This window comes from Paroedura picta, chromosome 3 (genome assembly GCF_049243985.1).
Source record: "Paroedura picta isolate Pp20150507F chromosome 3, Ppicta_v3.0, whole genome shotgun sequence".
Classification (NCBI taxonomy): domain Eukaryota; kingdom Metazoa; phylum Chordata; class Lepidosauria; order Squamata; family Gekkonidae; genus Paroedura; species Paroedura picta.
The window spans coordinates 63,087,866-63,111,779 of NC_135371.1; the positions used below are offsets into that span (position 1 = coordinate 63,087,866).

The 23,914-nt window shown below is 43.8% G+C and overlaps 1 protein-coding gene across 1 annotated transcript in view; it reads left to right on the plus strand.

Annotated features, from left to right (window-relative positions):
• Positions 1 to 23,914, plus strand: part of GNAI2 (G protein subunit alpha i2) — a 165,583-nt gene that overhangs the window by 140,445 nt on the left and 1,224 nt on the right. The window contains exons 5-8 of the mRNA XM_077326018.1: positions 627 to 755; positions 16,408 to 16,537; positions 19,287 to 19,440; positions 22,268 to 22,493. Coding sequence (XP_077182133.1) covers positions 627 to 755; positions 16,408 to 16,537; positions 19,287 to 19,440; positions 22,268 to 22,458 — 604 coding nt within the window. The 3' untranslated portion in view covers positions 22,459 to 22,493. The remainder of the gene's footprint in view (positions 1 to 626; positions 756 to 16,407; positions 16,538 to 19,286; positions 19,441 to 22,267; positions 22,494 to 23,914) is intronic.

Consider the following 23,914-nt stretch of genomic DNA (forward strand, 5'->3'; position numbering starts at 1 on the left):
AGCAGGATTCTTTCTTGAGTCTGTGCTTCTCCTAGAGCTCTCTGAAGAATTAAAATACAAAAGGCAGTGATTCAAACATGCTTGGGGTTGGAGCACATAAAAGTCATCTTGCATGTGGGAAACAAATATAAATTGGCATGCATTTATCATGAATAAATCCTACCCCCCCCCCCATAGAAGCCACATTAGATTGATGCTCATAGGTTATTTTTATAGGTTTGTGTCTAGGCTTACTATCAATTAGACATGCAAAACTGTTTGTGCCTCTGCCTATCTCCAGTGGTCATATGTCCATACATAGAATGCATTGCTCTTTAAGAACTACTCATCTGAATTTTAAACCAGCCAATTATATATTCCACTTGAGTAGGTCATGTTGGCCCACCCTGTATATGCCGGTAGAGTTCTTTCTGCTTTCAAAGATGGAAGAAGGAAATACTGAAATAGGCTTGGGAGTGGGCCCCCACCCCAATCTCCACCAATAACTAGGTGATATTTCATTGCTTTAGAAGAAATGGCATTACAACTTTATTTGTGGCTTTCATTTTCTGTTACATTAGATAAGCTGACAGAAGTAACCTGCATTGAGCTATTGTGCTAATCGCTACCATCATGTCTTCCTACAGCTACCTGAATGATTTGGAGAGGATAGCGAGGGGAGATTACATTCCAACCCAGCAGGATGTGCTGAGAACTAGAGTGAAGACCACAGGTATTGTGGAGACTCACTTTACCTTCAAGGACCTACATTTCAAGTAAGTACGAATCTCTAAGAAATGCAAGGTTATGGCATTGTGGATCAGCTCCAGCCTCATTTTTTCTCTTGTTGGGTAAAATTTATTACTTTTCTTTTTTTCTTTTTTTTTTACAAAACAGGTTGCTTTTAGATAGCAATGTGGGTGTGGGTGCATGTAATTTAAGAGAACCATGGCCCACCATTCAGGCTCGTAAGGTGTAATAACAGAGACACAGAGCTGATGCAGCTGTTTTGTATGTTTCTGACTTTACATGTTATTTTTGCCACTTAATTTTTACTGCTTCTATTTATTTATTTAAAGATTTATATACCGCTTCCCTCAGACATACTTTACACAGACTAAAAGCTCAATGAAACCAATAAGTTAACAGATATAAAACAATTAAGAATGTTTTAATTTGTGCATGTAACACACAAATAATGCTGAAACATGCATTAATTATACTGAGAATAATTCACTGGGGGGGGTGCATAGACTGACACAAAAATGAAAGCACAGAATCTTCCCATGGGAAAAACAAAACCAAATTGTGAATATTCAAATCAAAGCATATAGTCTTCACAGTTTAGTCTCAGGACTCGTATGGAATAATACAGGGATGTGTTTAGGCCTGCATATCTACATGCAGGGTTCCCTGCCTTGAGGACTGTAGGGATGGGCACAAACAGAATAATTCTGGTTTAATTTGTGGCTGTCCCAAGCTGAACAGTATGCCCTAGCAGTTTTGGACCCCCTTTCTCCTGGCTATGACAAACCATAGCTGGGAGAAGGGGGCTAATCACCCAAGAAGGGTTAAATGGCTCCCACCCCACTCTTAAGAAATAATATACAATAGGGAAGGGAATGAATATGTAGTTAAATAGTTTGCAAACATTTAAGCCTAACATCTAATGGGCGGGACACCCTGCTCAGCTGTTAGGTTTAAATGGCCCCAAACAAATAAAAGTCTGGGAAATGTTCAGGGGAGACACCTTTCCCAACATTGGTTTGAGGACTATGAATAGGGCCACGCTTGGGCTGCATTTGGCTCATGAATTGGTTGTACCTGGCCATTGCATTCCGGTTGCTGTAGATTGATGATACCACACTTCAGAAGTTTTCAATTTACTTTCTTACACACAAGGAGGCATCACAGTTTTCAGTTACAGTACAGACCCTGAAGGATTTGTGCAACTTAGCCACTCATCCTGTATTTCTCACCTGTTGGGTCATCAAGATTGGCAAAGATTGGAATACTACTGGGAATGTCAGCTGCTCAGCAATGAATGGAGGCGTCAGTGAGAAAGGAGAGAGCCATCTCCATTCATGTTCTCCTCTTTCCTGGCAGCTTGCCTAGCAATCAAGAGTACAGCTCCAGTGTCCCTGTTTTTGCTGTAAGCAAGGCTATGCAGAGGAAAGCAGAATACTGCCTGCCTCACTTTCACCTCTTTCCCCTAAACTTGTGTAGCATGTCCTTTCATGCTGGCACCCATTGGGCCAGTGTAATTCTCTTTATTAATAGCTGCATAGCACTCCTGGATATTACACCTTTAGTTTTTTAACTGGGATCCTGTTGCCTATTCTAGTACTGGAGACAGTGTGGCACATGATTAGGCAACACAACAAGTTTGTAATCTGCCATCATTGCAAGAATTATTCAAATGTCCTGTTTTTACTAGCTCATATTGGCTTCTCTCTTAAAATGCCCCAAACATGGTTATTGGCAAGCGTTTTGCTTTCCAACAAAGGTATTTTCTGATTTTAGTTAGAGAGTGAAGGTATGTATCACAAACTGTAAAACAACCAGCTTTTCTGTTGGAACAACTGGGGAAAAGTATGCAATAGCTTGCAGTAGAAATATACTCCCCCCTCCTTGTTTTATCCTCTTATAATGCTGCTTTTGGAGCACACATCTCTGGATTTGCCCTTATCAAAAACCATGATGCAACAAGCCTAAAGCTTGAGTCCTAGCAGGGTTCTGGTTTCAAACCTTCCAGCTGGGATGGTGCCAGTTTAATCTTCTTGCACTTGTCACTTCTGAATATAGTGGGACCTCATTACTGTGAAAAGCTTTGAAATTCTAACAATTAGATCACAAACAAAATAAAAGCATGTTTAACACAACAAAACTGTAATTTCCCTTGCCACATCACAGGAGACAAGAGTGCACATCCTCACAGGGTGCTTTGAAAAGAATGTCTGTGGATAAACAAAACTCGAGAGTGCACACTGATTTGGGGAAGCAAGGAGTAGAATTAGTGAAGAGCATTTTTGTTTTATACACATACTGCAGCAGTGCATTCAGTTAAATCCTCACCATTTTAAGAAACTTGGGCTATAAATATTATTCAGATGGATTAATTGAAGTAGACTGTCCCCAAGTGGATTAATGCAAAGTGGATTTACAGTGTAAAATACTAATGAAAATTAGTGTGCATATTAAAGAATGACATGAAGAACTTCTTTCTGGTACATGTCATAGTCCAACTGCTAGTCCAGGTCAGGATAAATATGCCTTGCTCGATGCCTGGGAATCGGAGACTGTGGAGTCCGTTTAATGGCCTATGAAATTCCAGAACACAGAGTACCTTTATTGGCATAATAAAAGATAAAACTGTAGAACAAGAATCTTTAACCCGCTCCGTGGATTAAATAATTCATTAAGGGCCATGGCGGCAGGCCCTGTCCGTGATGAGGAAGGGTGCCCATAGGGCCCTTCCCCCGGACTGACACTCGGAGGGCCCAATCTGCGACTGGGCCAAAGCTGAAAGGATGCTCAGTTGTGGAAGTAACTGGTGACGAAAAGATGCTGTAAAGATTTTTATTCCATAGGAACCTGGAACGTCAGATCCATGAATCAAGGCAAGCTGAACGTGGTTAAACAAGAATCAGGAATCAGTGAACTAAAATGGACAGGAATGGGTGAATTTAATACAGATGACCATTAGTATTTGGCTGCTCTGCAGCCAAAGATGGAGAAGTTCGATACAGTCAGTAAAAACAAGACCAAGAGCTGATTGTGGTTCAGATCATCAGCTTCTAGTTGCAAAATTTAGGCTTAAATTGAAGAAAGTAGGGAAAAGCACTAGGCCACTCAGGTATGAACTAAATCGTATCCCCGACGAATATACAGTAGAGGTGACAAATAGATTTAAGGAATTAGATCTGATAGACAGAGTGCCTGAAGAACTATGGACGGAGGTTCGCAACATTGTCAAGAAGTAGCAACTAAAACCATCCCAAAGAAAAAGAAATGCAAGAAATCAAAAAGGCTGTCTGAGGAAGCTTTACAAATAGCTGAGGAGAGAATGGAAGTGAAAGGCAAGGGAGAAAGAGAAAGATACACCCAACTGAATGCAGAATTCCAGAGAAAAGCTAGATAAGAATGCCTTCTTAAATGAACAGTGCAAACAGAAGAAAACAATAGAATTTGGAGAACCGAAGATCTTTTCAAGAAAATTGGAGATATGAAGAGAACGTTTCATGCAAAGATGGGTATGATAAGGGACCAAAATGGTAGGGACCTCACAGAAGCAGAAGAGATTTTATAAAGGGGGCAAAATTATACAGAAGAGCTATACAAGAGTGAGCTTAACATCCCTGATAACCACAATGGGGTAGTTACAGATCTGGAGCCAGACATCCTGGAATGTGAAGTCAAATGGGCCTTAGGAAGTCTGAGCAACAATAAAGGTAGTGGAGGTGACAGCATTCCAGTTGAACTATTCAAAATCTTAAAAGATGATGCAGTAAAAGTGCTACACTCAGTATGCCAGCAAATTTGGAAAACTCAACAATGGCCACAGGATTGGAAAAGGTCAGTTTATATTCCAATCCCAAAGAACGGCAATGCCAAAGAATGTTCAAACTACTGCACCATTGCACTCATTTCCCATGCTAGCAAAGTTATGCTCAAAATTGTACAAGCTAGGCTCCGGCAATATGTGGACTGTGAGCTTCCAGAAGTACAGGCAGGATTTCGAAGAGGCAGAGGAACTAGAGATCAAATTGCCAACAAACACTGGATCATGGAGAAAGCTAGGGAGTCCTAGAAGAACATCTACTTCTGCTTCATTGACTATCCCTTTGATTGTGTGAAGCATAACAAATTGTGGCAAGTTCTTAAAGAGATGGGAATACCAGAGCATCTTATTTGTCTCTTGAGAAGCATATATGCAGGTCAAGAAGCAATGAAAAATGCGGGATTAGAGGAGTCACAAATTGGGATCAAGATTGCAGGGAGAAATATCAACAACCTCAGATATGCAGATGATACCATTCTAATGGCAGAAAGTGAAGAGGAACTAAAGAGCATGTTAATGCGGGTGAAGGAGGAGAGTGCAGAAGTTGGCTTGAAAATCAATATCAAGAAAACAAAGATCATGGCATCTGGCCCCATCAATTCCACGCAAATAGATGGGGAAGAAATAGAGATAGTGACAGATTTTATTTTCCTGGGCTCCAATATCACTGCAGATGGGGACTGCAGCAAAGAAATTAAAAGACGCTTGCTCCTGGGGAGGAAAGCTATGGCAAATCTAGACAGCATCCTAAAAAGCAGAGACATCACTCTGCCAACAAAAGTGCATTTAGTCAAGGCTATGGTATTCCCAGTTGCAATGTATGGCTGCGAAAGCTGGACCATAAGGAAGGCCGAGCGTCAAATAATTGAGGCTCTGTTGCTGGAGAAGACTCTTGTGAGTCCCTTGGACTGCAAGGTGAACAAACTGGTCAGTCCTAGAGGAGATCAGCCCTGACTGCTCCTTAGAAGGCCAGATCCTGAAGGTGAAACTGAAATACTTTGGCCACCTCATGAGAAGGAAGGACTCCCTGGAGAAGAGCCTAATGCTGGGAGTGATCGAGGGCAAAAGAAGAAGGGGACGACAGAGAATGAGGTGGCTGGTTGGAGTCACTGAAGCAGTAGGTGCAAACTTAAATGGACTCCGGGGAATGGTAGAGGACAGGAAGGCCTGGAGGATCATTGTCCATGGGGTCGCGATGGGTCGGACACGACTTTGCACCTAACAACAACAACATGATGATTAGTTATTCATATAATCATCCAGAGAACACCGTATGAGGTTGTGAAGTCCATACCACATCCTATGATTTGTCAACATACTCGATTTCTGCAAAGCCTTGAATTGTACCGAGAAAGTACAAACTTATCCAACTCAAAGAATCACAGTACAGAGTTTCTCATCATTTGGGGTCTCACGAACATTGGTATTGGGGACAGTGCTCTTTAATTTGTTCATAAATGATCTGGAACTGGGAGGTGAGCAGACAACACAAAATTATTCAGGATAGGGAAAACCAAGGATGAATCATGAAAAGTTTTAAGAGAATCTCCACAAATTGCGATGTGTACAATTTCTCCTCATTAACAAATTAATTTGAGCATCAAACAACTCTCCAAGCCCAACTTGACAGCAAGAGGTACAGATGGTCATTCCTTCCCAATGGCTAAGGGAGAGGCTCAGAAGAATCTCACAGGTCATGTGTGTGTGGCAATTCCTTTCCTTTCTCAGGCTTCTCAATGGTTACTTACCTGCAATGAATCAAAAATGCCTCCAGGGAAGCTTTTGTGAATTGGAAGAGAGTCAGAAATGTTCTTCTTTTAAGCTGTCTTCATAACATAAATGCCTAAGAGAAATGTGTGGGCCTTCAAGGTAGGAAAAGTTTCTGTGGGCAGATCACTTGAGTTTGGTTTTTTGTTAACCAACTCTCCTCAGGGCTGCTTTCTAATGGATTTCTCAATGGAGAGGCAAAGGTCAGCAGGGCACCGTGCTGAATAGGTGGGGGGAAATTAGGTGAGCAGCAAAGAACATTTTTCATCTAACCAGACTGGATAAGCAGCAAGCCACATTCCTTCTCTGCTACAGGACAACTGGGCTACCCGAAAGAGCCTCAGGCACAGCACAAACAGGGAGATCTACATAAGGAAGCAGCAGCTCTTGCTTTTGTTTAGCTAAAGGTACATGATTTGCTTTTAAGGACATTTGGAAACTGCTGTTCTGTGTTACCATGTGGATACAGTTTCCAGTACTAGGAGGGACAGAGAGTCCTGTCAGGTGACTCCTGAATTTTTTTTTATGGCATTGTGAGCTTAGGCCTCCTGTTTGTTTTTATAGTTAAGAATTTATGCAAGCAAAACATTTTAATTTGAGCTGCACAGCTGATACGTATTTCTATCATAGACAAAGAGGGCAGAACTAAAAAAATACAGTTTCTGTCATGATGTTATTGTTTACCACCAGCAAACAAGATGCCACATATATATCTGAAATAATATACACTAAGCTCTATGTGCAACTGTGCCAAGGGAAATGATCTGGATTTGGCTTGAGGGCAGATGTCTCTGGAGAACAATAGTCCAGCAAGAACTGCCACTGGAAGGTCAATATACTGAAATTAGAGGTTTTCATTAAAGTGAGTTCCATGCTCCAAGGACAGCGGGATACTTGGATTCTGCCTCCAATTGGACTCTCATAGTGTTCCTATCACAATCCAATCATAGTGCTTAAGAGAATTAAATTGTAGCTGGGAGCTAAATGCCCAGTCTACCACCTGGCCTGGATTTCTATAAAACTAGGTTGCCAAATATTCTGTTTAATACTGCAGGGGCTAAGAAAGACAACACTGTAGTTTTCTCAACACAAACAAATTTTAACTTTGGGAAAAAGATGGCAACCTTCTTAATGTATCTTTACAAAATGTGAGTAGATATTCTGTGTGTTATAAACAACAGTCCTGAAAGGCATTGCAAATGGTACACTAACCTAATGAAAAAGTGTTTTAAGCACTAAAAGTATCTACTACAGAGGTCCCCAACCTTTTTCATAAATCATAGAGTTGGAAGGGGCCATACAGGCCATCTAGTCCAACCCCCTGCTCAATGCAATATCATCCTAGAGCATCCAGGATAAGTATCTGTCCGGTCGCTGCTTGAAGACGGCCTATGAGGAGAAGTTCATCACCTCCTTAAGCATCCAATTCCATTCTCACTGTGAAACATTTTTTTCCTGATATCTAGCTGGTATCATTCTACATGTAATTTAAACCCATTACTGCGGGTTCTATCCTCTGCTGCCAACAGGAATTTTTCCATGCCCTCCTCAGAGTGACAACCTTTCAAATACTTAAAGACAGCAATCATGTCCCCTTTCAACCTCCTCTAAGCTGCATGCCCAGGTTCCTCAGCCTTTCCTCATAGGGCTTGGTCCCCAGGCCCTGGATCATTCTTGTCACTCTCCTCTGAACATTCTCAATTTTGTCCTTCTTGAAGCAAGGCCTCCAAAACTGCATACAGTACTCCAGGTGCAGTCAGTCCAATGAGGTATACAGCAGGACTATCTTGCAATTTTTATGTGATGCCTCTGTTGATATAGCCCAAGTCTGTGTACCCCAAGGTCTCGTTCACACACACCCACACACAGCCTTTTGACCCTATAGGCACATTTGGAATTCTGACATGGAAAGGTGTGTGCAGCAACAAAATGGCTGCCTCAGGAGGTAGAGCCAGCCACAAAATGATTGCCGCAGCTTAACTAACATTAACAGTACAGATCCTTTGCTATGCTAGCAGCCAAAGCAACATTTTAAAAAATCTGCACAGCCAATCACATCGCCAATAGTCACTCAGAAGCCTTGCTGGGTAAAAGCCCTACTTGGCCCCACCCACTTCTTAAAAACTTTGTTGGCATCAGAAAAGGCACCATGACACCCATAAGCACCATACTAGGACCCCCCTGAAACACTGCTGTTATATTTTGTTGCTCAGTGGATCGCTCTTCTAGTCAACCTATCAGCAAGACAAGAGAACATGCTTCAGTAACCTGGGCAAACATCACGTCTAAGTATATGTATGCATACAAGTCTGCATAAGCTCTGATTCTTTATGCTTATCTCTCTTACAATTATTGGAAGTTCGATAAAGTTATTCTGGACAATTTTTGACATTCTGAAGTATTTCACTGTTTTGTTATTTGCAAGAGAACAAAAGATAATTGTATCCAGTTTTTTATTTGGGGGAGGGGGGAAGTTGACTATTCAACTATAAGAACAGTCAAAATGTTTCTTTTTTACTTAAAAGGTGTTTTTACTTAAAAGGTGTTCAAACCAATAAAATTGGTTTGAACATGGAAATAATTCTCTCACTACAAAACAAGACACACTTCATCTATTAAAAAGTAAAGCTAACAGCCAACCACATCCCACAGTGATGTGCGCAACATAAGTCATGCTTCACCCCCATATTTCCTACCTCTAGCCAATCTGAGCTGGAAATTTAGTTTGACTTGGTTTTTTTTTCCCCCCACACGAATAAGGAAGAGAAAAAGGACACTGCCAGGCCACAAAGAAACCTGCAGTGAGTCATAAGTTCCAATGAAACATCCATATCTCACATTCACATTTCTCTGTGAACAGTTGTATTTACTCTTTATCTAAAATTATTATAATTATCATTATCATTATCAATATTATTAGGATTTGTTTCCCATCACTCCTGGTAGGTTACTCTCATGGCAGGTTACATAATAAAATCCCACATGACAACAAAACCCCATTAAAACCCCATTATAAAACCCATCTAGCATAAGGATAGCTCATGTCTTTGTTTTTATTATTTCATTTATGAAAATACAAAAGCCAAAAAGGGAGAAAATATTCAAAAAGTAAAATAAACCATATGAAATGAAAAGTCTACAGAGGTTCAAAATATTTTAAAACTATTTTAAAACTAAAACTACTTTTCCATCTTAAGGACTCATTTGTCTAAGATGGCTCACAGCTAAGAGTGGCACTTAAAAAAGGCACCTCAAGGTTCTTTGTAGTATGATCCTTCTTAGGCACCATAGCTGCTGATGTCAAATGAGCAGTGGGGGTGGCATTCCACTGGTGAGTTTCTACCACTTTCATAAGCCCATCTCTCGTTTTCACTCATATCAGCTCACAGGAGCTGTGCTTGGGAAGAAAGTCTTAATTACCAAGCAGGGTGGCACATCTTCCGGTGCCAATATCTCTCTTTCCAGCTGAATGCCATTAAAGTATCAGTGAACCAAATAGTACTAATGAATCACTGTTTTATTGGGAGATATTGTCATGCTAACTTCCAGCGGGCTTTGTTCATTTAAGAAAGTCGTAGTTGGTTCTATTATTCTAGCCCCATCTTCGTTTACGAATCTGTCTGAATAGCGTAGCCAGCGTGACGCTAGTAGTGTCTTCAACAGATGACATTAGGTAACCTTGCTAACTTAGCTTCTCAAATCTGGAATTTAAACGTCCAACAGCATTTGCTCCCCTCAATATTGGGGCATCCTCCCTGCATAGAGATCTTTTCCTGCATATTTGGGAATATTAGATGACAGTTCTCTAAGAAGATCCTTTCTTTTAGTGTGGCTAAACATCCTCCCCTCCAATGTATCCAGAGGCCGTCTTTTGGATACTCCTTCCGCTGAAAGGTTGTGTCTTCATGGATTTGGTGTTCTAGACACCTTAAATCACCTATTGGTGGAGTGCCCCAGATTTCTACACTTGCAAAAACCACTAGTCAAAATACTGGAAAAAAATGAAATTTACTAATGTAGATGAGAACCAAATAATACATAGAATTTGAGATGAAAGGGATCCAGAGATCATCCCAGAAGTGGCCACGGTATTATCCACAATACTACGGGTAAATAATTCATTCTGGCGCTACTCAAACTAGCGGTCTGCTCATCCCCAGTAGCATATTGGACACCTTCTGACCTGAGGGGCTCATCTTCCGGCGTCTTATTGTTTTGCCTTGTCCATTGGGTTTTCATGGCAAAGATACTGGAGTGGTTTGCCATTTCCTTCTCCAGTGGATCACCTTTTATCAGAGCTCTCCGCTATGACCTGTCCATCTTGGGTGGCCCTGCACAGCATAGCTCATAGCTTCACTGAACTACGCAAGCCCCCTTGCCACGGCAAGGCAGCGATCCTTGAAGGGGGCACTAATCATCATAGCTATACTCTAATAGAACTGGAAGTCAGCATCAGATAGGTAGAGAAGAATATGTACATTTTTTAAAACTGTAATTCTCAGAGTAATTATAAATAACTGCAATCCTTATAGTAATTGCCCAGGATCTAACTTAAACATCCACTTGTTTTAAAACTCCATCTGAAGTGTTTAGTCACATATTGGAAGATATAAACTCTTCATAGAGCACTGTGGGGAAAGTATTTTCAGAAACAAAGTTTTAATTATACATGAAACTGTAGTGCAGTTTTTATTTTCTGGTGAGTTATATTATCATACTTGGACTTCAGCGTTCATAATGTTCCCAGAACACAGTGTCTTAAAATCTGAATTTAAGATAACTCAGGTCAAAGCAGTGTTATATGAGTGATCCTTTAACAAACCATATAACTCAATTTTCAGATACAGGATGCTTTCCTTAAGCAAAATACTTGAGAATTAATCAGGTCACCATCGAAGGAGGATAGTCCTTTCCCATGCATGTTTAGTGTCTGCAGGCAAACAATCCCCATGGAGTTCTGCATGGCTCTGTCTCCTGCTTCTCAGAGAGCATGGGCACACTGGCAGACAGATTACCATAACAGTCCAGGGATTGTGTGTTATTTACCCCCTCTTTGCTTGATCATCTTGACTAAACAGAGAGAGATGGTGATACAATTACGGGTATAGAGCCAGTTTGGTGTAGTGGTTAGGAGTGCAGACTTCTAATCTGGCGAGCCGGGTTCGATTCTGCACTCCCCCACATGCAGCCAGCTGGGTGACCTGGCTCGCCATGGCACTGATAAAACTGTTCTGACCAAGCAGTAATATCAGGGCTCTCTCAGCCTCACCCACCCCGCAGGGTGTCTGTTGTGGGGAGAGGAAAGGGAAGGCGACTGTAAGCCGCTTTGAGCCTCCAGGTAGAGAAAAGTGGCATATAAGAACCAACTCTTCTTTTTCTTCTAGATGCCCTGTTTGGCTAATTGTACTGTTATGGTGACTGCTTGAGGTGGTGGTGGAGCCAATGGTTCTTAAAACATTTGTAGTTTACTGTAGTTTTTGGGACACTCCTGCAAAAGAAATCCATGCTTATTGCCCCTCTTCAACAAAAAGCACTGGGATTTCACATTACAAGTACAAGGATTTCACATTTCCAGTACAAGGAGCGTCCCTCTGATTGCGGAGGCTGTTTTGGCCTACAAAAGGGATTCTGGTGTTAAAGGAAGGCTTTTTGTGCCAGAAGTAGATCCTGATAATAGATGAACAAAGTGGAAGGATACAGCCCAAAGCATTTTGTTAGAATTGATTCATCTATTCCACTGTCAATCATCATGTGAAATCCAATGACATGTGTGCATTTGTCAATCAGCCCTGAGAAAAGACAGAACTCTTCAAACTAATAATAGGGTTAACTAGACGTGATTAATACTCCCCCCCCCCCCGGATCAGGGAAGAATTCATGCAAGTTGTCAGGAGGCAGCACAGACAAAGATCAACTATCTGAAAAGGGTTATTTTCACACACACAGAAATAGGTGGGGAGAGTCTGAATGTCACAGCACTCGCAAATATGGCATGGCTTTTCACTGAGACCCTGGGATGTGGCACTTTGTGGAATGGATGGAGCACAGTTTGCTTACATGTCACGTTGATTTCCTGTCTCCATTTTTCCTCAGCATGGAGTTCCCACTCTGCTTCCTCCCATTGTTAGGCTGAGCACTTGGCCGGCTCCTCTGCGTTGGCGGCCTGTTTTGGCCGTCCATGTAGGCTTGTGTAGAAAGCTGGCAGCAACCCAGGATGAGAGCTGTCATTCAAACTGCAAAAGGGTTTGGACTGAAGGGGATGCTATCTTTGCCAACTCTTAGTGAAACTTTGCATGTCTTTTCCAGCACAGAGAATAATCTGTGTGTACTTTGTAATGCTTGGCTGGTTGGTGCCTGTGTATTTCTTTTCTTTTGCCATATTTATCTGTATTGGAAGTTGATTTTAAGACTTGCCAGACTGGATCTGGTAATATAATTCGATAGTCCAGGTTTTGCCAACCAGGGTTTTGTGAAATGCTGGGAGGTTCTTGACGGCCCTGGAAGGGTTTCCCAAATGGGTGGGAGTTAATAAATTTAAAATTAAAAAAAATTGTTGAAAATTTATAGGGTGATATGACCATATATGGTCATGTCAACCCCCCCCCCACACACACACACAAACACCTAAATGGCCAATGATGGGCTTGGAAGGGGGTGGGAAGGGCCCTGGGTGGACTATGCTTCCCAACCATATTCTGCATGATGGAGCCCCTTCTGGGGTTTCTCGAAGCCTGAAGAATGTTTCAGGGGTTTCTCAATGATAAAAAAGTTGAGAAAGGCTAAGGTAGTTTAATAACAGTGGGCTAAAAGACTGTGAGCATTTGTAAGCAGGTCATTTCCAGAATGAGCTCATGTTCACTGATAGAATTGTATAAGTCTTCTGGTGATAGTGACCCATGGGGCTGGTATGGCAATGGTTTTGCAATCTTGCTGAAACTATGTAGGTCATTGCCAGGGTGAGAGACCTCGAGGGTTTCATGATGGCAGAGAAGTGTACTACACATCTGTAACAACTTTTTGCTGTTAGAATAGCAGGCTAAGGGGTTGGTGGGCAGAGACTGGGCATGGCTACGCCCACTCAGGACTTTGGCCCAATCATTGGGCCACAGTTCCGACAGGCCCGCACAAACCTGGCAAAACCAATTACCTTCATTTCACTAAATGATGTCGCCGGGGATGGAGGTAGGCTCCTGACCATCTCCCAGGGAGAGATTCTAACTGAGGTGCCTGCCCTGGCCCGGTGAAGTCTTGGAGGTCGCGCAAGCGGCTTCCAAGGCTTCTCCTAGCCGTGGTAGGCCTCAAATGCTGGTGGGGGGGGGCACGGAGCTGCTTGCCCTGGCCCAATGAAGCCTCATTGGGCATCGCTAGGCCAGAAAAGGCCTCCAACATTGGGGGGGGGGGGCAGGGAAGCTGCGGGGAGAGGGAGGCCATGGAACAGCCTTCCCCACCCCACCAAAGCCAAGTTGGGGTAGGCCTAAAGCACTGAGGAGGCGCCAGGGGGGGCGATGGAGCTGCAGCCTGCTGTTTTTGAGGGGGGAGGCTGCAGGAGGAGGGGCACGGAACTGCCTTTCCCACACACTGCCTCCCCCCTCCACAACCCCGCTAGCGCCTGCTGCATTCCTGAGTGCAGTGCGCTTTTTTACTAGAGTAATAAATAAATGTTCACAGTCACTTTTGGCTGCCTTCTCAGTATCAGAAAGATGTAGTCAAAGTACTTTGAGTATCACATGAATGAGCTACCAACTGTTTAGTAAGGAGAAATATCCTGTCCATATCAAGCCACTTGGATGGTAAGTGGACACATCGTAGGGTGCATCTGCCATAGAAACACAAGATTAGTATCTCAAGTATTATACCGCCCTGGGCTGTATGGGAGGGCGGTATAAAAATCTAAGAAAATAAATAAAATAATGCCAAATGTTTGCTGGATATTTGAGTCAATAGTAGACTAAACTGACCTGTCTATGGAGAAATGCCACAGATCTGTGTCTAAGAATTACACCCTTGTGTTCATTAGAGGCACAGGCACAAACTTTTCCTGCTACTACAAAACATTGGCATGACCATGCACAGTTCACATACTCTGAGAAATCAAATCTAGATCCCAGCTGGTCTTGTTTTAAGCATGGGTCAGAGTAAGTTCTATTTTTTGTACCTTTAGATGAAACTGATATTGACTTCAGAAATTGAGCTGTTTTGTACATCTTTAATATATTTTGCATTTTGGGCTATTTTTGCTGAAGCTATTGGAATTCTGAGCATTCCTTGTCTTTTGTGGGGCATGGAGGCAAGTTCCCACATGCCTGTTTGGGAAATTACCTGATATTAAGAGCAGTTTCTTAATACCACTAATGGCCTATCTTGGGTTTTGCTGGTCAGGTAACAGATTATTAAGCACTGCATGCACTTTCAAATGACTTATTGTGCCATTAGCTAGATTGAGGTTTTCAATTTCTCCTTCACTCCTGAATATATCTTTTCATTTACTGTCTTGCCCCACTGTGCTTCAGCCCACACACTTCTTTACTTTTGCAGAGGAAGGGTCGTTGCTCAACTGCTACCAATTCAAAAATGGAGGCTGCAAAAATACAGTTAATTCTGCTTTCATCACTTGGCAAGGGTTGATGATCCTCCTGCCAATGGCATGGCAGCTTCTCAGGGAAATAGCATTAGAGGCAGTATTTCTGAGTGGTAAACAGAATGAGATTGGCTGTGTTTCCTTTACAGTCTGCTTAAATAGTAACACACTTCTAGTTTCATTTAAATGATACAATTGGTAAGAATGAGTATGATTCTCATTAATCTCCTTGCCCTCATATGTGCTAGAATCTTAATGCAGCCTAGTGTTTTGGGCAAAATTCCCCTCTCCCCCAAGAACCATAGTTTTTCTAGAACAAAACAAGTGCCTTATTTTGTCCCCTTTCTCTTTACCTTAAACCAGAATTAGAGATTATGTTACACAGCGGCTGCTTTTAGTCACTGCCATGAGTATATGTGATCACCTGTCCTCTGTAACCAAAAGATTTTGTTTTGTCCTGACATAACTATTGCTGACAGGGCAGGGAAATGTATGATGCCATAAAGTCAAAATAATTAAGTTGCTTGGGACATTATAGCAGAGAGGGAGGTGAAATAAACATATACTTTGCCAGCTTTGTTGGTAGTTAGATGCTTAACACATCATCACATGTAATTCTAGCCTCAGTAAGCATGGTTTGCAAGAAGGATATTACTGTCCTTATATGTCTGTACTCCAAAATCTCTGCAGCTGTTTAACAACAGACTGGACCACATGGAAAAGGTGAGAATAGAGTCTACCACTCTCAACATTTTGAAGAAGTGGGATAAAGATTGTGATAGATGGTTTACACTGGTTTTCAAATAGTTGATCCATTTCATATGGTCTGCTATTGAGTGGTGGACTGGATTCCTTTTTATAAACCTTTGATTGATTCATATCCACTGACTGCCTGCATCTGCTAGTGTCCCCATTGACTTTCAAAACAGCATGAGGCCCTAACATTGACATAGCTGTCATTGAGATATTAAATTGTTGGGATCCATATGCTAAACGTGACCCAGTATTGCCCAGTGAGGGGTTCCATTCATGGAATGTCATAACCAGAAGGTGTGCGTCAGATAGGCCCATTATGCACGGCCGCCGAAACGGCGATTTCGGGTCACATGGAAAACACGGAGGGGGAAGACGCGACGCATACCGGTTATGTACGGGGCGGGGCGCGACGGTGGCAAAACCCAGAGTAACCGATTATGCACGCGGCGATCCGGGCACCGCTTCTGGTTGCGCCCCGGTCACCCGGATGCTGCGCTTTCTTCCGCGTTTCACTGACGCTGCTTTTTCGGCGGCATGCACCGAAGCTGCGGCCGGTTGCAGCCGGCTCCGTGCGTTATCGGTGATTTTAGTCGCCGCCATTCCACCCCGAATGTGCGCTAAAACCCCCGTGCATAATGGGTCATACAAAGGTTGCATCAATGTCACCCTGTGTTTCCTAGGCTTGGATACTGCTGAGCCAGTTCCCATTATTTTTTGTTTATTGGCACTACTATGGCAGTGTCTGAGCTGTAATTTCTGCTTGTAGGATGTTTGATGTAGGGGGCCAGAGGTCTGAGAGGAAGAAGTGGATCCATTGCTTTGAAGGAGTGACAGCTATTATCTTCTGTGTGGCTCTTAGTGCTTATGACTTGGTCCTGGCGGAAGACGAAGAGATGGTAAGACTCATGTACAGCACGTATGCTGGCTGTTTTAGGGAATAAATTGTTTTCCCTCTCTTAGCTCTGGGTTATGTACATTGGCCTAGACTTATGTCCTTCACCCTGTGCCTGTTGGAGTTTTAATTTCCCCATTTTGGAAATGTCAGATACTCATTATGGAAGTTCCCACTGAGACAACTAGAGCAATTGGAGGAAGACTTACAATGAAGCATCAAAAACATCTTATAGAATGCAGATGAAAGCCTAGGAGATGGCGATGAAGTCAGTAAAACACAACTTTAACTCGACTTCCATCGCTTCTGCTAACTCATGCCCAGCACAATTCTTTAGGCTAGTTGCTCTAGAGGAAGGGCACCAAAATAATAGGCAATCAAATATCAGCTGTGAGGCATTTGCGAGTCATTTCGCAGACAAAATCTCTACACTCTGCCATGACCTCCCTCTAAACTGAGACACAGAAAGTGAACTAGAGGCCCTTTGGCCATCTCTGGAGAGAACACTGAGTAACTTCAGATGACCCTCAACAACTGAAGTAGAAAGGATTTTAGCTGCAATGAGGCCAGCCACATGCCCATTAGACCCCTGTCCATCGTGGCTCCTAAAAACAACTAATATAAGTCTAGGGGCCCCCCTCTGGGAATCAACCTCTCCCTCTCAACAGGAAAATTCCCAGAAGGACTAAAAGAGGCAGTGGTACAGCCATAGCTGAAATAGCCTTCTCTGGGCCCACGAGAGCCTGACAACTACCAGCCCTCTTGCACTTAGCATTTCTGGGTAAGTTAATTGAGAGAACTGTCATGGACCAAATATCAGCATTCCTGGAGGAAACTTCAGCCCTAAACCCATCTCAGTCAGGTTTCTGGCCTGACCATGGGGTAGAAACAGCGCTAGTTGCTCTGACGGATGACCTCCGCTGCCAGTTGGACAGAGGCGGGTCAGCGCTGCTTGTTTTATTAGACCTCTCAGAAGTGTTTGACACAGTCAACCATGAGCTTTTAGCTCATTGCCTCACCAACACTGGGATATGAGGGACAACCCTCAAATGGCTGATCTTCCTCCAGGGTTGCAGACAGAAGGTAGCAAAAGGAGAGAGACTATCAAGCCGCCACATGCTCACATGTGTTATCCCAAAGGGAGCGGTCCTCTCTCTACTCCTATTCAACATCTTCATGCACCCTCTTGCTCAGCTGGTGCGGAAGTTTGGGCTGGGATGTCATCAATATGCAGATGACAGCCAACTCTTCCTCCTGATGGATGGCCGCCCTGATTCTCCCCCTGAAGCCTTAGCCAGATGCCTGGAAACTGTGACGAGGTGGCTCAAGCAGAGTTGTCTGAAGCTCAACCCTTCAAATATAAAGGTCCTATGGCTGGGCAGGAAGGGTTCAAACAAGGAAAGGGTGCCTATCTGACTTGGGTGGGGTACATCTATCAATGGCTCACTCTGCCTGAAATCTGGGTGTGATCCTCAATGCTTCCCTCTCATTGATGGCACAGATCACAAGAGTAGCGTGGCAGGTGTACCATCTATGCCAAGCCAAGCTACTAGCTTTCTACTCTGCCCCAGAACACCTAACCACAGTGATCCATGTGACGGTCACCTCTAGGTTGGACTTCTGCAACTCGCTGTACGCAGGTCTACCCATAATTTTGATCCTGAAACTGCAGCTGGTCCAGAATGCCACAGCCAGGATCCTCACAGGTACACTGTGGAGGTTCCACATCAGGCCTGCCCTTCAACAACTGCATTGGCTCCCAGTTGAATTCTGGATCAGACTTAAGGTCTTGGTAACCACTTTCATGGCCATATGCAATCTGGGCCAGTGTACCCGAGGAACCGCCTCTGCCTAAATCCCCCAAAAGCACTACGCTCTGCCACTTCCAACTGGCTGGTGATCCCTGGCCCCAAAGAAGCACGTCAGACTTCAACTAGAGCCAGAGCCTTCTCGGTCCTGGCCCCCACCTGGAAGAATGAGCTCTCTGAAGAGTTCAGGGCCCTACCTGAACTCCCAAAATTCTGTAGGGCCTCCACCAGGAATTTGGTTGAGGCTAACCAATTTAACATTATTCAGCTGGATCCCCAGACATCCTCTCCACAATCTAAACCCAAACTGATCTCCTATGGGATCTTGGTTAGAAAATTATTGTTGTCATGTGAAATGTTATAATATTATAATGCTTGTTGTCTTCAGTTATGATTCCCATTGTTATGGTTGCTGTGTTATGAATTACACTGTATTATCCCTACATTTTATGTAAACTGCTCTCAGCCTAAGGGGAGGGCGGTATAGAAATGTAATTAATTAATTAATTAATTAATGTGTGTGAAGGATTTCCTGGTGATGCATAGTGGCTTGACAGCTGCCAATGGAAAGCACACACTGTCCAGCATGGTCTTCACCTTCACTCCCCCTGCTGCAGAACATTTCCCATCCCAGGAAAGTTTATTGTTGGGGTTGAGAGACTTGCGTGTACTAATAGCTGCACCAGTCAGATGGCTATTGTGGGCAGAGGGAAGGGGATGAAATCATCCTTTTTATCTCCTGAAGAAACTGAGTTCCACCCACAGAAGGGAAGGGGTGATTTTATACCTTTGCCTCTCTGCCCACTGCAGTTGTTTGACTGGTGTGGCTACTAGTATGCCCAAGTCCCTCGACTCCAGGAATAAACTTACCCTTCAAGTTGTTGCTATGAGCTTTTCCCCCCCTAAGCACACTTCCTAACTTGGGGGTTTCTGCTGTCTTGATAGAACCGTATGCACGAGAGCATGAAGCTGTTTGACAGCATCTGTAACAACAAGTGGTTCACGGAAACATCTATCATCCTCTTCCTCAACAAGAAGGATCTCTTCGAGGAGAAGATCATCCACAGCCCTTTGACCATCTGTTTTGCAGAGTACACTGGTACACATGAATGCTTTCTTTCTCAATCAACTCTTGGTCTCAAATGTGGTTACCCAGCTTTGTTCTTTTTGGCCTGGGAACATAATGCTTAAATTGACATTAGTATAAGTTTGGAGGTTACATCTCAAAATGTGATCTTCTCTGTGCCTTTTTTCTGTTCTTTCCAGTTTCTCCTAGTGCTGGGGATTCCCTAAGAAGTAGAACCAGCATGAAACAGTGCTGGATCTATTGCTGCATGACCGTTTCCTTTGTCATCAGTGCTAGAACAGCAGTGATCATCTGCCTCTGCCCTCTTCATTTAGTTCTGGGAAGTGCCTCCAGTTTCATTCACTGGAGGGTAGTTGTGTGTTACACTCCTCTGACAGCAGATTTTTCTTCTATGATTGTATTACAGTTCCTGACATGTGGTATATATCCTAACTTAGCCTCTAGTACTGAAGTTTCAAATAAGCCCCAAGACCTGTTTGAGAACCTGAACAACTACCAAACTGTTTTGATTTAAGTCAAGGAGATCATCAGCACGGCTAATGAGCCAGGTGTGGGGAGCTATTAGAGTGGAAAAGTGTTCCTTTAGAATCTGGAAGGGTTGCCCAAATGAGGCAAACAAAAATAATGATCATATCTAAAGACTCCTGAGCAAACTTCAGAGTCATTGATTGGAAATGGCTTTAAAAAACCAACAGGAATCACAGATTGGGAATAAATGGTTAGTTCTGGCAATGGAGGGAATGTGAGCAGCAGGATCCCTCAGGAATCTGTATTGGGACCATTGCTTTCCAGTCTGTTTATAAATGACTGGGAGTTATGGGTAAGTAGTGAAGTGGCCAAGTTTGTAGATGAGACAAAATTATTTAGGGTGGTTAAGACAAAAAAGAGTAGTAAAGAACCACAAAAGGATCTCTCCAAACTGGGCAAATGGGCAATACATGGCAAATGAGATTTAATGTCATAGCAAGTGTAAAGTGATGCATATGTGGCAAATGTTCACAACTTCACATATATATTGATGGGATCTGAGCTGGCAGCAACAGACCAAGGAAATGTAAACATGATGTGCAGCTGTTGCAAAAAAAAAAGCCATATTCCACTCTGGCCATAATAGGAACCAAAACAGAGAAGAAAACTGCTGCTGTTGTGCTATCCTTATACAAATCCGTGTTGAGACCGCACTTGGAAAGTTGTATACAATTCTGGTTACAGGACACGAAAAAGGGTCTATGCTTAAGCATGGTGTGAGGACAGTGAGCAGGGGGAATTTTCTCCTTCTCTCATAAGACTTAAACTCAGAGCCATCCGTTAGAGATTCAGGGCAGACATGAGGAAGTGCTTCTTCACGCTGCACATAGTTGAACTGTGGAATTTGCTGCCACAGGAAGTGGTCATGGCTGGCAATTTGGAAGGCTCTACAAAGGGAATGGGCAAATGCACAAAGGACAGAGCTGTCAGTGATTCACAGTCATGATGACAGCTCCTCCTTCCAGTGCTGGAGGCAGCATGCCTCTTTGGATCGGCTGCTGGGGAGAATGAGCCAGCATGGCTCTTCTTAAGTTCTTCCCTCCAGGAGCTGAAATGTAGTCGACCATCACTTGCAGATTTCTCAACCATGGTGTAGTTGGTTGGACAATGGGAGATGCTAGGTCTCAAAGGTCACGCTCTAAGGTGGAGAAAAGGAAGTCTTTGTGCTTGTCTCTTGTGCTAGTCCCCCAGCACAGGAAGTGTAGTTTTGTTCTTTCACTAATAGGCTCTTCAGGTGCAAAGGAAGGGCCTGCCACAGGTGGCATGGCTGCTGCTGGACAGAGGAAAGACAGCTTTACTTTAACAACTTCGGGCAGTAGCATGGAAGCAAATTCTGTATCAGCTGGTATGGGCTTTCCCTTGTTAGAATGCTTTCATGTATGGGTATAATTACATCTTGTCAAGTTCAGGTCTGCTGCTGAAGGGGGAGATGCTGTCGACAGGATCTAGGAGGAGATGCCTTCAGTTTAGGTAGGCAGCTCTGGCTAGGCCTCAGACATGAAGTTTTCCTGCCAGCTGAATGCAACTGATGACGACGAACGTCCCGCTTTATGTCAGCCATTTAACACAGGCCGTCTTTTTTTTCCAGGAAGCATCAGCATGTAGGCAATCAGCAGGCAGTCCTTTGCAAACTATCTTTGGCATATCTTGTTTGGTGGTGGAGCAAAACTGCCAGAGCAGGCGTGGAATGGTGAAAGGCAGCCTGGAATCTGAACATGTCAGTCATTAGGACTTGCTACTGCCAGTGGTTTTGTTGTTGTTGTTTTGTGGACAAGGAAAGACTATCATTCAGTCACCAGCTCTGCAGCCAATGGCCGCGGTAGCTTCTTAGGGAATCTGCTCTGAGGAATCTCTCTCCTGGGACCAGTTGTTCCATTTTGTTCTGCCTGCCCAATGGGATTTGTTCATTTGAGTGTTTCACCAGCTTGTGTGCAGCTAAATTTCTCTCATGAGGAAGAACCAGGGGAAACATCATCACTTTGGTAAAGTAAATTTACTGTATATGCAGCCTGTTGCTACTCTGTCCCAACTACTGAGAACAGAGCTTTCACAGGGTCAGGGTATCCTGCTCAGTTTTCAGAGCAACTCCCAATGGAGGGCAATTGGCAAGTAAACACTATGTTGATGAGGATGTCAGGGTTGTGCAAATAGTGTATTGACAAGGAACAACTTTCCAGCTTTCCAGTGCCTAATTGTGCTGGTAATTTGGGGGCTGAAATCTCCGTGGAGTTACAAAACTCTGTCAGTTTACCCAGTTCCCGAGGGGCACAGTCTTCTTGCTGATTGTTGATTTCCTCTCTTTCCCTCTTAGGGGCCAACAAATATGATGAAGCCGCAGGCTATATCCAGAGCAAATTTGAGGATCTGAACAAGAGGAAGGATTCCAAGGAGATCTACACTCACTTCACCTGTGCCACCGATACCAAGAACGTGCAGTTTGTCTTCGATGCTGTCACTGATGTCATCATCAAAAACAACCTGAAGGACTGTGGGCTCTTTTAGCTCTTCAGGTGGCATCTACTGAGGAACACAGGAAGGTAAGGATTTGGTGGGACGACGCAGAGGCTTGGAGATGCTTCATGACACCTTGCTTGGCAGAACATTCCTGTATTTTTGGCTGCCACCCTGGGGAAGCATGTACAGTGCACTACTGTCTACTTCTGCGCATATCTTAATGCCCTAGTCAAGTGTACTCATCAGGAACTTCTAGAAGAGTAGAAGCAGGTGTCCAAAATGCCAAGACAGAAGGATCACCAGGGTAGTGGGGTGGGGCTGTCATTCAGTGGAAGGGCCTGTTTTGTGTGCAGAAGATCCCATGTTCAATCCCTAGCATTTCCAATTAAAAAGACCAGGCAGTAGGAGATGTGAATCACGTCTACCTGAGCTCCTGCCTGCCAGTCTGAGTAGAAAATACTCAGGGGCCTGACTGAGCACAAGGCAGTTAGTTTCATGTGTGTTGAAGCAGGATAATTTTTTTAAACTTGGAGATTGAAGAGTCTTGGCTGCTGGAGAGTGTGAGGAAGGAAAATTAAGTTGTTTCTTATGAGCTCTCTTGAGCCAGGGGGGATCAGGGTCTGAATAAGGCTGGAATATGCCCCTGTAAGCACATAAGGACCAGGGCCTATCTGGGATTTACCACCAAATGTCAGGGGTCCCCAACCCCCGGTCTGGGGGCCAGTCCCGGTCTGTGGAACAGTTGGTACCAGGCCGTGGCTCCTCCTCGTCCTCCTCCCCAGCTGCTGTCTTGGGGGCTGCCCTGCCACTCTGCTGCCAGCTCACCAGTGGCCGTTATGGCTGGGACTCCCCCTCAGCGTGGCACTGCACAGCTGCTGCTGGCAGCACCCCCCAGCAGGCAGCAGGAAGTCAGGGGTGCTGGCGGGAAAGCAAGTGGAGCAGGGGCTCAGGCAGCGGTGACGTTCCTCAGCAAAAAACTACCCCCCCCCGGCCTCAGTAAAATTGTCAAGTATTGACCGGTCCCCAGTGATAAAAAGGTTGGGGACCACTGCCATATGTAGCTGTTGCCCTAAGCTGTAGCCTTCTTTTGGATTCCTTACAAGAATGTACACTGTAAAAGAATGAGAAAAAGGCAGAAATCAAAGCTCTGTGAGTTACATTTCCCTGACTTGATGAGCAATTAATGGTAAGGGTTAGCTCAAGGACTGAATAATAGCTGAATTGAAGGCTACCAATGGGTAGCGGCTTGGATCCATTTCCTGCCTGGGGGACCATGGACCAGCTGCACATTCAGCACAGTTCTTTATGAGGATCACAAGCAGGAAGGAGGAACCATACAAACTGCACAGAGCACCTTGGAGTGTGGATGAGATTTAAATGTGCTAGAAAGATCTATGATGACCTCAGACTCAAAAAGCATGTGGGCCCCTGCTGTACAAGTCTTCATTGGCCATGTCTCTCAGTGGTGGCTGATACATTCCCTTTCCCTTGTTCTTCCTGTTAT